At 44.6% G+C, this 17,366-nt stretch overlaps 1 protein-coding gene across 1 annotated transcript in view; it reads left to right on the top strand.

The window, feature by feature from the left end:
• Nucleotides 1–13,830: 13,830 nt before the first annotated feature.
• Nucleotides 13,831–17,366, top strand: part of CORIN (corin, serine peptidase) — a 247,920-nt gene continuing 244,384 nt past the window's right edge. Inside the window, exon 1 of the mRNA XM_069540711.1 lies at nt 13,831–14,091. Coding sequence (XP_069396812.1) covers nt 13,831–14,091 — 261 coding nt within the window. The remainder of the gene's footprint in view (nt 14,092–17,366) is intronic.

Raw genomic sequence — 17,366 nt, forward strand, 5'->3', positions numbered from 1 at the left:
GCCTGGTTCATGCCTCTTTGTTGGGCTTGTGTTCTTGCTAAGTTTTCTTTCTGATTTGTGCGGAAGAATCTAGTGAGCGGAAGACGGAGATTGAGTGAATGATAAATGAAGCAGTTTGCTGTTTTTTATTTGCTTGGCTAGTAGCTCAGAGCTTAATTAATTAACCCAAAGTTGCCCAACTATTCATTCATTTATTCAAATCAACATATGCCTTTACTGCGTGCCAGGAACCTTCTAGGTACTGAAGATAATGGTGATCCTCTCAGGGACCTGTTAAGGAGTGGAAGAGAGCGGGCAGGAAATAGATACACAATAAAATGAACGTGATTTCATGTATGATAAGTGATGTTAAAAAATGAGAGAAATGTTACAGAAAGTGATGAAAGAGGGGGCTGAAAAGGCACTGGCTAGTTTAGATTGGGAAAGTCCCTCTGAGATGAGGACATTTGAAGATCTGAGGGAAAAGTCTGTGAGGGAGAGAAATCAGTGAGTACAAAGTCACTAAGTTGGGAGATGCTTGGCAGAGCTGAGGAGCAGACAGAAGGGCTGGTGTGGCTGGAGCTGAGTGAGTGACGGGGAGAGAGTGCCCAGGGCCAGTTCACAGTGTGCTTGATAGACCATGCTGTGGAATGGGGGTTTATTTCTGGTTGCAGTGGGCAACACTGGAAGGTTTTAAGTGGGGAATAGTTGTTGGTCATTGTTCTTTTAAGATAACAGTCTTCTGGCTGCTGTGTGGAGAGAAGACTCTAAGGAATCAAAGGTGAAAGCAGGGAGGGAGATGAGCGGGAGGCAGCCCAGGGTGGAGGTGCTGGTGGTGCTTCAACTCAGTGATTCGGGCCTGCAGTTCCCTTGGTTCCCCACTGCCCTGAAGGAGTGGCCTGAGGATGCTGTGGAAACTGCTGCACAATGAGTGGAGTGGGGAGGAAATAAATAATTTCTTTAAGGTCAAAATGAAATGAAATTTTGTTTAAATACTTAACGTTAATTTGTTCTGAGGGAAATAAAGCGGTACATGTTGACCTTTTTGCTTCAGTCTAAGCCAATTAGAGAAGGAATGGAAGAGTTCCAAATAGCCACTCACAATGACATAGACAAAAATGTGAATGGCCTTATTTTCCTATTTACTATGTATCATAAAAGTTTATTAGCTTACTGTTTGAAATTTGTGGAATATTTATATTGAAATCTTTTAGTATTTTTCAGTTTAAACACTTTTAGGGATTGACCAACACCTAAGTGCTTGTATTTCAGTTAATTTCATTATTCAAGTCTAAATTAAAATCAAATAATTTCAAATAAATTGGTGTAATCTTTGCTGAAATTACCAAAGGAACTTTACTGAAGCAAAACATTAAAAATGTTTGCTTTTTGCAAAGAAGTCTGATGCTTGAGCTTCATGGCTATGAATGTTAAAATTTTTAAAAAGAGATAAGTATTTGTGTTAGTGTTTATAGATGACCTATAAAAAATTTGGGCTCTTTGTGTTATTTCAGATGACCCAGGGGACTCCTCCGGCGGCTAGGTTTGTCCATCCCTGGGTACTGGGAAGTGAGACAGAAGTCTGAGCTCTGGAGCTAGAGCTGATGTAAGGTAGCTGTATCTCTTTGGTTTGTGGAAGGTGCCTCTTTATTCAGTGACAGTGATTAGACCACTGTCTAAGCCTTAGACCTTAGGGTCTACCTCTGAGGTTAGCAAGCTTCATAGAAGGAGGGAAAAGCAGAGTACTGGTTACTACGTCCTAGAAGAGATGACAATTTGGCAGGAGCGAGTGGAGCTGGGAACCCCTCTGCTTTCCAGAAACTCTTACGGGTGTCCTTTCTGGGAAACCCTTTTCATGTGTTTCAGAATCTTGGTCTGTTGAGCAAGTTTAGGTCTGTTGTTTGCTGATCTGCTGTTCTTGCTAAGTTTTATTTGCAGTTAATGCAAGGGCATGTATTTCAGTGGTGCTGTGAAGAATTACCCATATACAGCCTAAAATTCCACAATCCAGATTCATTCGAGTTAAAACTCCTCTAGGGAGACATTCCCTAATTACCACCCTCATCTGGTGTTCTCTATCTTCATACAATATTTTTTCCTCATAGCGCTACATAGGACCTAACACTGTATATTTGTTTATTGTCTGTCTCCTTCACTAGAAGGAAAGCTCCGTGAGGGCAGGGGTGCAGTTTTGTTTACTGCTCTAACTCCAGAGTGGGGAACCATGCTGAGCCACATAGCAGATGCTGGTATTAGTTTCCATGGGCTGCCATGACAAATTATCACAAAGAAAGTGGCTTGAAGCAACAGAAATTTATTCTGTCACAGTTCAGGAGGCCAGGTGTCCAAAATCATAATGTCAGCAGGGTTGGTTCCTTCTGGAGACTCAGAGAAGGAAACCGTTCCATGCCTCTCTCTTAGCTTCTGGTTTTGGGCGTCAATCCTTGGCGTTTCTTGGTTCATAGATACGTCACTCCAGTGTTGCCTCCATTTCCACTTGGCCGCCTTCTCCGTGTCTGCGTGTGTCCTTTTCTGTCTCTGAGGAGAACACACTCTGTAGTTAAGGCCTACCCTACTCCAGTATAATCTCATTTTACCTAATTGCACCTGCAAAGACCCTCTTTCCAAATAAGGAAAGTTACATATTTAGTTTCGGTTGGACATTAATTTTGGGGAGGGACACAATTCAACCCACTGCAGTGCTCAATAACTATTTGATGGATGAATGAGTGAATTCACAGTGTCATTCTAGGCCGTAAACTTTTGGGGCATTTTCCATTACTGTCTTAATAATTGTACAGGAGGTAGGGGTTAAGAGGTCAGTCTAGTTCCAGATTGCTTGGGCTCCAATTCTGGTTCTGCCCTTTTCTAGTTGTGAGATTTAACTTTTGTAAGACGTACTTTCCTCCTCATCTGTAAAATAGAAACAAGGAGAAATAATAGTGTTCAGTAAGTGTTAGCTATTATTATGTGTCTACAACTATTTTAAAGCACTTTTTATATTTACTAAACCCCCATGACAACCTATGCAGCGGGGCTGTTATTATTCTCATTTTACAACAAAGGAAACTAGGTTTGTTTCAAGAATTAAAAACTGAAAAAGTATACACGTCACTTTGTGACGTGCCTGGCACATAGTGCTTAGAAATTCTTAGCTATAATAATACAGATAAATGTGACTTAACATCATAACTTTTCTTACAAATTGATTCACAGGTCAGAAAAACAAATTGTAAACTGAGGCATCTTGGTTTTTGCTCACGTGGTCATTGTCATTGAGGGGGTACTATCCCTAGGAACACTAGGCTGGATGTGGGCAGTCAAATGACAGCCCTGGAGGTGGGGGGGAGCTAGCACTAGGTGTGTGAGGGTGCTAGAAATAAAATTCCTTTGGAACTTTTTATGGGCCGGTTCTTATTACTTCTCCCAGTGACTAGTATATTAGAGTAAGAGATTGATGACCCAGAAATATTATATACAGCAAACAGAATGTCTGCACGGCCTACTTTTATCATATACAGAATGTTTCAGTGTGCTGGAATATATTACTTCAGATATGGGCATGTTGTTTTCCCTTCTTAGTTTAAGTAAACTCTCCTTCCCTGCAATAGGTAATTGTCCAATTCGCCTGTTTCTTGCTCTATTCTTTAATATAATATATATATATGTATATATATAATTTTAAAGGCTTTGTGTCTTTAGATCTCAGCTAAAAACATCACATTCTGACTCCCTGAAATATAGTCCTATATTACTTGTAAGTATTTTTCCATAGTTTACATATTTGCGTTTGTTTAATGTATTTATTTATCTTTAAATTATTTATTTAGTCTGCACCGGGTCTTTGTTGCGGCATGGGGACTTCTTAGTTACGGCATGCATGTGGGATCTAGTTCCCTGACTAGGGTTTGAACCCGGGTCTGCTGCATTGGGAGTGAGGAGTCTTACCCACTGGACCACCAGGGAAGTCCCAGTTTAATGTGTTCATTATGCCAGGAAGTTCTGTGAGGGCAGAAACTCAATTTTGTTCATCTGGCAGCTAATAAATCCTAGATGAGAGTTGAGCCATGGGATAGCATATCTATTTTAGCCACTGCTTTCCTCTTCTTATCCTGGGATGCTGGCTGCTTCTCTAAGATATCTCTTTCTTTTTCTCAAATTGCCATTATTTGTAGTCCTAAGCACTAAAATTGGTCTGTACATGAAATGTGACTAAAAGTTAATCTGTAAAATCACCCTTTCCAGAAGTATACTCACTACTTTTAAGTGAATTTTCCCATAAATCTCATTAAGGTTTATGTTCTTTCTTTTAAACCATCTAATTAGTTAGATATATGTTTGAAATACTGGACAATAAAAATTTCAAAAGGCCATCAATGTTTCTTTTTGTAAAATGAAATGTAAGAAACTAGATGATGGTTGTCACTTTAAGTTGAAAAGCAAATGTGGCAAATTTTTTAAAAAGGAATAATTCAAATAGGTCATTGAAGATTACTGTGAGCCCTCTGCATATTCAAATTAGTTCACATATGTTATGAGATTTCTAACATTTGTTATGATTCCTTACATTATAGAAGTCTGTTACAAAGAATATAAAAATACCTGTTTGCCCTCATGCAAAGACTACCTCAAATATTTACTCTGATGCCATTGGTGCCTAGAACTGGTTGGGTTTTCTTGCTAAAAGGAAGTTTAAAGAATGCTGTTTCACCAGTGCAATCAGCTTTAGCTCTCTGAAGAACAGTACTGTATAGTAGTGAAAGAGAAGACTTATTTACCCTAGCTATCTCAAATTCACTGACTTAGCTACTTAAATTTCACAGTTCCTTTAACACCTCCACTAGAGGGCAGAAAGTGGAAGAGAAAGGAGGTGAATAGCAATTCATACTTGGCGTCAGAATGCCTGTAGAAACCTTGAGGATTGAATCCAACCCTTGTTTTACAGACTGAGTTAACTGGCCCAGAAAGACTAGGGGATTTGCTCAAGGTAGAGTTGGCAGACAAATCGCCTAGGCTTTTGATTTTCAGACTGGTGTCCCTGTGGTGATGACAATGACGTGTGATGAAGCAGTATCTTAGAAGAACACAGTCCTGAAATTACATCTCTGCGGAATCCCAGCTCAGCACTTGCTAGCTGTGTAAACTTAAAACTTAGGCTGGTTACTTCAACTCCCTATTTCAACTATTGTACTATGCACTTGCAATATTTTCTTTCTCACTTCATTTCAGAAACAAAATACCGATTTCCCCTCCCCCCAATTTTACAAGTTATACACCCCTCCCCCAGCTATAATATCCAAGGAACAAGTGCTTGATACATATTTTGTTGACTATGCATAGCCTCTGCCAGAATAATGGAGATGGATTTATTCAATAACCTCGAGTGATTTTTAAAAATTTTCCTTAGATCTTGACTAAAGTTGGATTAAAAAATATATATTTCTACGAGAAACTCAAGCGTAGTCATTTTCTGCCAAACATACGACAACTTGGGCTTCAAATGGTAGTCTACCATTGTAAATACCTGCAGTGCCTCCTTGACGCTGCCCGAGGAAGAGGGGCTGCTGGTGAGTGACAGAAAGGCACAGAGTTGTTGGCCCCTAGGATTCAGCCTGTGATTGCTCTCCGCGGGAAATCGCTGCTAGGTTTATGGAAGCAGGCTCAGGTTCCCTCCCGGGTCCCTGCAGCCTCAGCAAAGTCTCAGGCACTCTTGCAAAGCAGTTCCTTCCCTAAACAGGAAGCTAGTTTCCATTTGCCTAAAGCAAATAATGCTCGCCCTAGAAACGTAAATCTTTGTTGTGATAAAAATCTTGCCCTTTAATTGCCAGTGCCTGCAGTTACTCTGATTTTTACTTGGCTACGCTCTGGCCAAAAGAGAATGGTCTAGGATGTGATGAGATTTGGGAGAGCCGACAAGTTACTCCTTTGCTCCCAATTACTCGGTCTCCCACAGCCCAAACGCTCAGGTCTTGTCCTCTTCGTGCTGCCGTCACGGGGCGTAAGTTTGGGGGTGGGTATGGGTGGGGGGACCCGCAGTCCGCTTGGCTTCCCCTCTGCCCCTGAAGAATAACTTATTTGAATGCAAAGAGGTGGGGTTGTAGAGGATCTGTCATTAAGGGTTCTTATGGGTGGGACCCAGAGACGGGAGAGAAGGGAGGTGGGATCTGTCGAGCAGACAAAATGTGGAGCCCCTGTCCCTTGAAGTTCAACTTGTCTCTTCCTGAGCGAGAGGCAAGGCATCCGTAGTGCCTCTCCCAGGGGCACGCAGAGGAGAGAAAAGTGACCAGGATAAGAGAGGACGGAGGAAAAAGCGAGACATGTTTTCCACGAAACAGTCCCCCGCCCGCGCTCCGGAAGAGCGCTACCGCCCGGCCGGGGCCCCGGAGCAGGTAAGATACACGAACCGCGCTTTGCCGCCGAACAGGTCGCATGACCTCTCGGTCCGGATGAATTTAGGGTCAATCCCTCCCGTCCCGCCCCCTCCTCCCCTCGGGTGCCACCTTCTTGCCCTGCCGTCGGTGAGCTTCGGCTGTCCCAGCGCCACGCTAAGCGCCCTGTAACCAGTCCTCGGGCGCACGGCCCTCCATCCCGGTCGCCCAGCGTCCGGGACCCTCCCAGCGTCATGGGTAGTGTTTCCTTTAACGCTCGGGTCGGGTCGGTCCGGAGACCACGCTCTCCTTGCCAGGGGCGCCCTCCACGCATCAAGTGGACTCGGCGGCGCCAGTGCGCCTGAGGAGGCTGCTGAAGGAGCCGTCGGAACCAGCCCCTCGGGGGTCCGCGGCTTCTTTTCTGCGCCGACGCCCGGCACCTGGAAGGACCGCGCAGCCTCGCTTGCCCCAGACGTAAGCCTCCCTTCCCGGTCGCGCGCGCCTGGGTCTTCATCCCTCTTAGAGCCCGGACTCGCGTCCGGTTCCCCTGCAACCAGCGGTGTCGGTTATCGTTGGACCATCTGAGCGCTGCCCCTTGCAGGGTGCTGGGAACTCCTGCGTACCCTGCGCGCAAACTTCGTCTGCGGCGAGTACCCGCCCGGGCACACCGGCCGCCGGCCGCCATGGGGGGTCGGGGCTGGGGTAGGGGCTGCGGGTTCGAGCTACTCCGGGTTTGGCGGGCTCCGATCCTGTTCCGGGAAGGGACAACGTTGCCCCTGGTTCGAGAGAGGAAAGGTAGGGAAGAGCACCACGGCAGGTCCTCACTGGCCTGAGCCCCCAGGAACCGGGTCTCTTTTGAGCGCTGCCTTCCTTCTTCGGTGTCAGGAGGGTCCCGGAATCCATTCGCTGCGGCGTGGTCCCAGCTGCGTGGAGCCGGGGATCAGAGACCGCTCTCGGGGCAGGGACGCAGGGCTGCGCTTGTGGGAGGAAGGTGGTGTTGGGTCGGATCCTGCCGGGATTCTTCCCCAGCTCTCGTGGCGAGCTCGCCACTCCGGGTGCCACCCGTTCGGGGCCGGTGGATGGCGGTGTAGGCACTTTTTGCACTGCTTGTCATTCCCGGGACCGAGCCCTGCGCGCTCAGAGCTGCGAGCTCATCAGGGAAGCGGCCCGGCTGGGCGTTCCCAGGGAAGCTGTCCCGGCAATTCGTAAAGTAGAGCTTTCCTTCCGCGGGAGACTTCTGAGAACAAGGCACTACAAAGACGAGCTCACTCTTCAGTAAGACCGCGAGGACTTCTCTGTTGTCCATCTGTAGTTTGTAGTCTCCCCTCGCCCCCAACCCCATTGGTAAAGTATTCCATAATTTACTGATGGAATCAAAACTCTGCAAAGGAATGCCGACTGCTACCAGAAAGGGAGCAAAGTCAGGACTTACTGGTGATCATTTTCCAAAGACACACATTTTGGCTGAAGGTGTTGAAATTAAAGATGTCACAACACATTAATTTTGGAAATAACCATTATAAAATCAGTTTTTGTCACAGCACAACATTCACCAGCTTGTTTGTATTATTTGGTGTCAGTAGTTTTGTTGTGCGGAAATCAGGCTAGAAATCAGTCCCTCGAACCAGGTTCCTGCGGCTTGAGAGGTTAGACTAGCTGTCTGCAGAGACATGTGTGATTGCTGGGCTGAGCAGTCAGGCTTTCCATAGACTTCTTCCCAGGACACCGAGAGTCACACTGGGATGAACTATTTTCAGAGTTAGTTGGGTATGGGATCACATAAATCTCAAAACGTGGAAGTGCTGTAAAGCTTTATTTGGGGGAAAGGACTCTTCCCAGACCGTTCCTTGCAGGATAGGCGTATAGTACGGTGATGAAAGACTCAGCTAAATGTTCCAGGAGGTTAAAGAGACAAATAAGAATTGCTTTATTAATCTCATCAAGTATATTTCTGGGCATAGTGAAACTTTTTTAAAAAGATGCAAAATTAGTCCCATTAGAAACCTTCTTCACAACGCTGCAGAAATCTTACTAATAAGAGAACAGCAGGCATCAGTGCCTCCACCACCAACCAGGTGTGATTGTGGTCTGAGTTTGTCTATGGCTGGGGGGAATGGGAGCTCCTTGAGGACCAGAAAAGCTGGGTTATAGAATTTTTGCTGAATGTGTCCAAGGAAGAAGGGTTTATTTAACGTGCCACTTTGGCCTTAATAAGTTAGTCAACAAGCATGCATTCACGCATCCTGTTCTTGCCTGATTAAGTGGAGAATGGGGCTGGTAGTCTAGAGGATATTGATTTGTACGGAATACTTGATCCACACTAAGAACTCAAGTAGCTCTCAGACTTAACCTCTTCTGCAGAATCTACTCAGACACACATATGTGTACACACACACATGCAGACACACACAGTTTTGTGTTTCAGACTGTTCAGAGAGGGTAGATTGAATGGAAGACATCACAAGAGTGAAAGGTGCTATACATGGAGTGCCTTGGTGGCTAGGTATGTATTTTGGTTGCAAAGCCAAATTCAAATCTCTGGCTCCAGCCGTTAAAAGCTGCAAGGCCCTGGGCAAGTCAAAAAATCTTGCTGAACCTTGATTTCCTCTTCCAGCCAACGGGGTAATACCACTGAATATCTATAAGGGCCTGGTGAGCATTAAGGAAATTAATATGTCCTAGAAAAACTCTACATAACAGTTATACATTCTGTGAAGGCTCCCTTACCTGTTTTTATTTGTGGAGCTGGTCCCATCTCACATTCTCTCAGGGTTTGTCTCCACAGCCAGCCTTCTGTGATTCTACAGCTGTTCTCTCCAATAGAGTAGCTACTGGCCACCTGTGGTTATTTAATTAATGCGGTTACTTAAATTAATCAAAATTAAATGAACACTTCAGTTTTTCAGTCTCACTAGCCACATTTCAAGTGCTCAATAATCACATGTGACCAGTGGTTACTGTATTAGACAGTGTGGACAGAACATCTCCTTCACCGAGGCATCTTCTCTTAGCTCTAGAGCTTTCTTTTGCTTGAGTAATAATTTTGTGTGTGTGTGTGTCTTTATTTTTTATTATTTTTTACATCTTTATTGGAGTATAATTGTTTTACAATGGTGTGTTAGTTTCTGCTTTATAACAAAGTGAATCAGTTATACATATACATATGTCCCCATATCTCTTCCCTCTTGTGTCTCCCTCCCTCCCACCCTCCCTATCCCACCCCTCCAGGTGGTCACAAAGCACCGAGCTGATCTCCCTGTGCTATGCGGCTGCTTCCCACTAGCTGTCTACTTTACGTTTGGTAGTGTATATATGTCCATGCCTCTCTCTTGCTTTGTCACAGCTTACCCTTCCACCTCCCCATATCCTCAAGTCCATTCTCTGGTAGGTCTGTGTCTTTATTCCCGTCTTACCCCTAGGTTCTTCAGACATTTTTTTTTTCTGAAATTCCATATATATGTGTTAGCATACGGTATTTGTCTTTCTCTTTCTGACTTACTTCACTCTGTATGACAGACTCTAGGTCTATCCACCTCGTTACAAATAGCTCAATTTACTTGAGTGATAATTTAATGAGACTCTTGGATGATAAAAGTTTTCCTGTCCAGCACTCCCTTTGCTTCTTTTTCTCTTAAGAGTGGTTTTGCATAGCTGAATCACTGCCAGGGCATTTGCTGAATGGTAAATGACTATTTACGATTTACATAATTTATATAATCACATAATAAATTTTATATTTAACATTTATTATAAATCAGCCAACAAGTGTGTATTAGTCACAACATCCTTAGAGATTCTACCCTTAGCCTTGATGATTTTTGCTAATGAATTGTTCTTTTCCCTTCACAGTGAGCTTTATGGCTGATGGGTTTCCTGGTTTTAGAGCAGAAACTCTGATATAATAGAGTGAGGCTCTTCTCTCCCCTACGTACCTTTACGTGTTGTACCATTTTCCCCCAAGAATGACAGTACAGATCTACTTTGACTTACAATGGGGTTATGTCCCAATAACCCTTCATAAGTTGAAAATATCATCATAAGTTGAAATGCATTTAATATCCTTTACCTACCAAACATCACAGCTTAGCCTAGCCTGCTTTAAATATGCTCAGGAAACTTACATTAGCCTACAGTTAGGCAAAACCATCTAACACAAAGCCTGCTTTATAATAAAGTGTTGAATATCTCAGGTAATTTACTGAATCAGTAAATTTCAGTAATTTACTGAAAGTGAAAAACGGAATGGTCGTCTGGGTAGTGGACTGTTGTAAGTGTATCAGTTGTTCGCCGTCCCGATCGAGTGCCTGACTGGGAGCTGCGGCTTGCTACCCCTCCCAGCATCACAAGAGAGTAGCTTACCACGTACCACTAGCCCAGGGAAACACCAAAATCCAAAATTTAAGCACGGTTTCTACTGAATGCGTATCGCTTTCACACCATCATAAAGCAGAGAAACCGTAAGTCGAGGGCTGTCTGTACTAGAATCTTAGGTTCAGTGTTTGGATCAGAATCCTCTGAGAATGGTTAATTTATTCAAATTGAAAACGAATACTCCACCTCATGCCATAGGACCCCTTACTGAACTTATCACCATTTGACAGACTATGTATTTTACTTCTTTATTTTGATTATTTTCTGTCTCCTCCTACTCTGAGATATAAGCTTCATGGGGGCAGAGATTTTTTCTTTGCTTTTGTTCATTGCTAGAAGAGTGCCTGGGACAGAACTCGTGCAAATTAACTATTTGTGAATGAATGACTATACAGAAATGTATTTGAAAGTAGCTAAAATAGAGAGATGCTGTATTAGTTTCCTAGGGCTGCTGTAACAAGTTACCACAAACCTGGTGACTTAAAAATGCTGAAAATTTATTCGCTAACAGTTCTGGAGGCTACAAGTCCAAAATCAAGATGTCTGCAGGGCTATGGCCCTTGAAGGCTCTAGGAAAGGATCCTTCCTCCCCTCTTCCTAGCTTCTGGTGATTGCTGGCACTCTTTGGCATATGGCTTGTAGCTGCATCCCTCTAATCTCTGTCTCTGTAGTCACATGGTCTTCTTCCCTGTGTCTCTGTGTTCTCCCCTTTTATTCTAAGGGCACCAGTCTTGTTGGATTAAGGCTCACCCTAATCCAGTATGATGTCACCATAACTAATTCCAAAGGCAAAGACCCTATTTCCAGGTAAGGTCCCATTCTGTGGTTCTGGTGGACATAAATTTTTGAGGGACACTGTTCAAGCCAGTACAGATGCATAGATAGATAGTCCTTTCCTGCCTCGAGTTTATTCTGTTTCTGGGACTTTGCTAAATCTGCTTTAGAGCATAGTCTATAATATTTATTATTCTTATAGGCAGACAATCACCGTGCAGGTTGGGAGATTATATGTGCTTTCCATGTGGGTGTGTAGTACATGGGTTGGCTCACTTTTGGATTACTGAGTCAGCTGCCCTTTCCTGAGCCCGTCACTGTCCCCAGCCCTGTCTCCGGTCTCTCCTTCTTTCTCTTTGCTCAGAAAGAGCCGCTGTTGTCCTGGAGCATCAGTGTGTCTGTCTGCCGCATCCCTGGGGGTTCTGCAGCGGTGTTTGCTTGGCTCTGAGCTCTGCTGAAGGATACCCGTAAATTATGTTTTCCTCTCAGCCTGCTGGCAGTTGCCCCCATCAGCTCACCTTACAACAGCTGTCTGAATATTGTCCTGCCGTACATTTCTCTGTGTCCAAACTATCAGAGCTGGTGGTGACAGGTGTAGTGTCAATGCTTGATAGAGCTAGCTGGGGATCCAGGGTGGTCCTGTAGGTGACCCATCTGGCCATTCAGTATCAGTGCTGGAACCTGCAAGCATCTCAAGAGGACATCTGTGGAGAAGGGCCAGTCAGTCAACAGGCCGGCTTAGGAGTAGGTCAGAAAATACAGCGGAGGGTTGTGAAAATCATTTTGGCGCCACGAGTTTGAGCTTAGCCCAGGTCCCCTTTGAGCTTCTGGGCTGAACATTTAAAGAGTACCTTTTTTTTTTTTTTTTTTTTTTGCGGTACGCAGGCCTCTCACCGCCGTGGCCTCTCCCGTTGCGGAGCACAGGCTCCGGACGCGCAGGCTCAGTGGCATGTGGGATCTTCCCGGACCCGGGCACGAACCCGCATCCCCTGCATCGGCAGGCGGACTCTCAACCACTGCGCCACCAGAAAAGCCCTAAAGAGTACCTTTTGTTTCCAGTATTTGGGAGAGCTGTAAAGAAAAGTCCTTGTGCAGTTATGAAAGTAAACGATGTCAGTCTCTCCAAAGCCAAGAAGGTCATTCTGCTAAAGTGTCACAGCAGCATCTTAAAGGTTGATAGCACCAGGAAGTTTTAATCTTGGGCCCCATGAACCCCATGAGTACTGAACAATCTCTATGAACAGTTCAATGTGAACTTTTCTGGCTAGGGCAACATAACACCCCGAGAGGTTAAGAGCTACGTGCTAGAACAAAATAACATCAACTTACAAGAATTCAACTACGTAGCCTGGACAAAAGGAGGAGTAGATCTATCCATTTATTCAACACACATTTATGTGCCAGGCACAGTACTGGGCACTTGGGATTCACAAATGAACAAAATAGAGATTCATGTGCATGTGAAGCTTAGCTTCTAATTAAGCAGTAAACACTAAATCAGGAGCGTGGGGAAGAGGGAACTCTTTAAGTAGCATGAGTCACTTTGCCTGTTGTTCTGCTCAGTGCCCTGGAGTGAGAGCAGGGGATAAAAGAAGGGGACCTGCTGTTAATTTCAGAACTCTGGTGCCTTTTATATGTATCCAGCTTGCAGTCTTACGTGTGGTCCTGTGTTTAAAGATCTGTGCCTTTTTGTCCTCTAACCTCAAGCCAATTAATTAATCTGGTACTCAACTGTGGAGCCTGTTCCATCTCTGGAAAAACTGACTGTGTGGGGTTGATTGACAGAAGTTATATTGGTCTCCAATGTGGCATTTTCCTAAGGATTTTCAAGGATTATTTTGACTGTACATGACTTTCAGCTCTGAGTGCCTATTTCAGAGTCTCAGCCTGCAAGCAAGGTGCCTCTTCTCTGCAGCGTGGTTTGGAAGTCGAAGCTGTGTGATTTTACTTAATACTTGTCTGTGATCCTTTAAAGCAATTTTGTCCAAGTTGAAAACAATCAGAAAAGGGAGCTCCAGTCTTTACCTGATACTAAGTTGCTGGGAGACTTTACAGAAAGAAGTCAGTTAACTGTTTGATCCTGGTTTCCTCACGCGTAAAATGAGGTTGTTAGACTAGACACTCTCCAAGGGCCTTTCTAGATCTAAAGGCTGAGATTTTCATGTTGCTGAGAAAATGAGCAGCACATCGTACCCTTTTCCTTTCTACTTCCCTCCTCCCTTTCCGACAGTCGAGAAGTGCTGCTGGGTAAGGGGCATCCTAGCTGACCTTGACATCTGCTTCCCTCTTTGTGGGGCTTTGCCAGTTCTTCTCACAGCAACCTCTGCCAAAGTCCGACATGGCCTGTTCCACTCCAAGGAAGACTGAGCAGAGGAAATCTGCTCACCAGAGGCCAGGTTTGTCTGGGGATATCTTCTCTGGCTCTAAGTCAGATCTGAGCCTTTCACCTAGGCATGCAGCTTGTGGGTGGTGGAAAGGGTGGGGAGAGACAGTCATTCGTGTTGGGGGCCTTCCAACAGATGGTCCACATCAAGCTGGGGGCCAGGCACGCCTCTATGTTGGCTGTGGGTTTGTCATAAATAGCTTTTGCTATCTTGAGGTATGTTCCCTTTATGCCCACTTTCGTAAGAGTTTTTATCGTGAACGGCTGTTGAATTTTGTCACATGCTTTTTCTGTGTCTATTGAGATGATCCTGTGGTTTTTGTCTTTTCTTTTGTTGATGAGGTGTATCGCATTGATTCGTGTATGTTGAACCATCCTTGTGACCCTGCGATGAATTCAACTTGATTGTGGTGTATGATCTTTTTTATGTGTCATTGGATTCACTTTGCTAATATTTTGTTGAGAATTTTTGCATCTATATTCATCCAAGATATTGGCCTGTAATTTTCTCTTTTGGTGGTGTCTTTGTCTGGTTTTAGTATCAGGTATGCCTCTAGCTGAGGAGTTCGACACAGGATAAAGTCCTCTTCCTTAAATAGCTGGGTAGGACACACACCCCTCTGCGTTCACAGCTAATAAATAAACAATCACAAAAATGTGTTCAGATCGGCAAAGGAACAAAATTTTCAGGTGAAGAGGGAGAATTCTGGGATCTCTGAAATTTAGGAAGATTAGATATAAAATAATTCAGGAAGTAGAGTGAGCTTGATTAAATCACTAAATCCAAGCCAGGATAAGCTCAAGGTAGCCCTGGGCACTGTGGCACACACACGTGGCTTGGATTCTTATCCATCACTTATTAGACGGGTGCCACTCCAGCAGGTAAATTTCCCTTAGGCTCAGTTTCTTTCTCTGAAGAATGGGAACAATATTCCTCTCACAGGATTGTGATTGAGGATTCAGCAAAATTATGCTTTAAGAAAGTGCTTTGTAAGAACACAAGCTGCTAGGTTAGTATATTTTTTTTGGTTACTGTTATCTAGTGGAGAATTTAGTTGTGTATGTGCCTATATAGCATCCCTCTGGTCAGTTGCTCTCCCTAGAGAAGGTTGAAAGAAGACATATTGCTTTCAATGTCTAGGCTCCCTTATAACTATGAGTAAGACATAAATAAAACTATGGAAATTTAATATCACCCTGCTTCCTTTGTGGTCTATAGCAGCGCTGTCCAATAGACATGTAATGTCGGCCACGTGGGTAATTTTAAATTATCTACGTTTGAAAAAGCAAAAAGAACAGATTCATTTAATTTTAATAATAGGTCTTATTTAACTCACTATATCCAAGATTTTGCAATTCTAACATGGAATCAATATAAAAATTATGAATGAAATACATTACCTATTTTTTCATACTAAGTCTTCAAATTTCAATACTCTTACAGCACATCTCAATTCAGATGAATCACATTTCAGGTGCTCCATAATCACATGTGGCCAGTGTCTCTACCGTATTAGATAGTACAGGGCCATAGGGAGTGTGGTAAGTTGGATAATGGACCCGCAAATATACCCATATCCTAATCCTCAGGACCTGTGAATGGCACCTTATAAGGCAAAAGGGGTTGTGCAGCTGTGATTAGATTGTGTGCTAAGATTCTGAGATGGGGAGATCGTCCTGGATTATCTGGGAGGAACTGTTGGGACCACAGTGTCCTTATTAGAGGGAGGCAGGAGGGTCAGTCAGAGGAGAAGGCAATGAGAGGATGGATGTAGAGACTAGAGAGATGTGCTTTGAAGATGCAGGAAGGGCCAGCAGCCAAGGAATACAGACAGGCAGCCACTAACAGCTGAAAAAGGCAAGGAAACAGATCCTCTCCTCAAAGAGGTCAGAAGGAGGCAACCCTGATGACACCTTGACTTTAGGTGGAACTGATTTCAGACGTCTGACCTCCAGAAATGTAAGAGAAATAAATTTGTGTTGTTGGAGGCCACGGGTTGCATTTGTTACAGCAGCCATAGGAAGCTAATTCATTAGGAATACTCTAATGTTAGTTCCCAGGCTCTTTGGAGGAGACGTTCCCCTGGCTACATCATCTTAGACAATTTCAGTTGGCTTCCCTGCAGCCTGCCCGGTGTACCCATTTCTAGGGTTGCTGTGTGGGACTGCCATCCTCCCCGAGCACTGGGGGCTGTTTCTTACTCTGACTCAGTTGCAATCTTTGATAGCAAAACTCAGCTGGGAGAGAAAGGGTAAGGTACACAGGAGAAAAACAAAGGTTTACCAAGAATTTTTGGCTCTCTTTACTATCTGCTCAATGTTGTCAATCTAAAAATGTGCTGAAAATAATGTCTATTAATTTAAAACGATGTACTGCCGTGTGGGTTTGATAGGGATCAAGTTTTGTTCTTGTACCTTTATCTAGGGATGTTTGTGACCATGTGATTAGGCCAGTAATCCTCCAGGTTTAGCATGCCTGAGAATCACCTGCAGGGCCTGATGCAACACAGATGGCCGGGTCCCACTGCCAGTTTCTAACTTAGTAGATGGGGCCCCAAATTTGCATTTCTAAGGAGTTTCAGGTGATGCCAATGCAGCAGGCAGGCAGGTGGGCAGGTGAGCAGATAGGTATTGGGAGAGAGCCTGCGAATACGTGGCGTGAAGGCGGGACTTCCGGGCCTCGCCTCCACGGGGAGGGTGTAGCCCCATTGCTAAGAAGACGCCCGGCCGGCTTTCCCCACCCCACCAGAGCACACACAGAATCTTCTTCCAAGGTAAGCTCCGCAGTCGTTGCTAAGAAAATGCAGAGTCGCCCCAGTCCCCTTGCTTAGCTCTGTTTTGTGTCTCCCACCCTGCGGTCTAAAGTAGATGGCACTCCCGAGATACCCAAGTCTCGGCTGAAAATATCTCCTTTGCCACAGGCCAGTTGACTTCTCAGATTTCCCAGCTGAAGAGAATCCCCCTCGCCCCCGGACCTGGGGTTGCCCTGTGGAAAGTCTATAAGCAGAAAATACCAGGTTAAAAAAAGCTCTGGGGAGGCCCCTGAAAGCTCTCACACCCAGCTGCCTACTTGGGGTGGCCAATTGTGGCCACGGGGGCAGAGGTGGGAGAATCACGCCGGGAGCGGCGGTGTTTGTCCGGTTTCACTCTGTAGAAGAGTTCTGCCAAACTTTAGAGACCAGCTCCCTCGCTCCCCCTGGTCTTTATGGTTTTTTAATGTAAATTCTAGACTTGGTAACTCTAGTCCTAAACCTGGCCTATCCTGACTTTTATTCTGCCTTTTTCTGAATAACATTACAGCTGAGCTCCCCAACCTTCCCGAAATTAAAGCAGAGATGAGCCTTTCTGAAGGTGTCCTTGGTGACATCTTGGAAGGAGCGGACTGGTATATGCGCCCATTTCCGAGGTCTGGGTTCCTGGGGACAACTCCAGCTTGCCTAATAACTCCCTGCCCATGGCACAAACAGTGTTTTTTGTTTGATTTGTTTTCT

Source organism: Delphinus delphis, chromosome 5 (genome assembly GCF_949987515.2).
Source record: "Delphinus delphis chromosome 5, mDelDel1.2, whole genome shotgun sequence".
In the NCBI taxonomy this organism is placed as follows: Eukaryota; Metazoa; Chordata; class Mammalia; order Artiodactyla; family Delphinidae; genus Delphinus; species Delphinus delphis.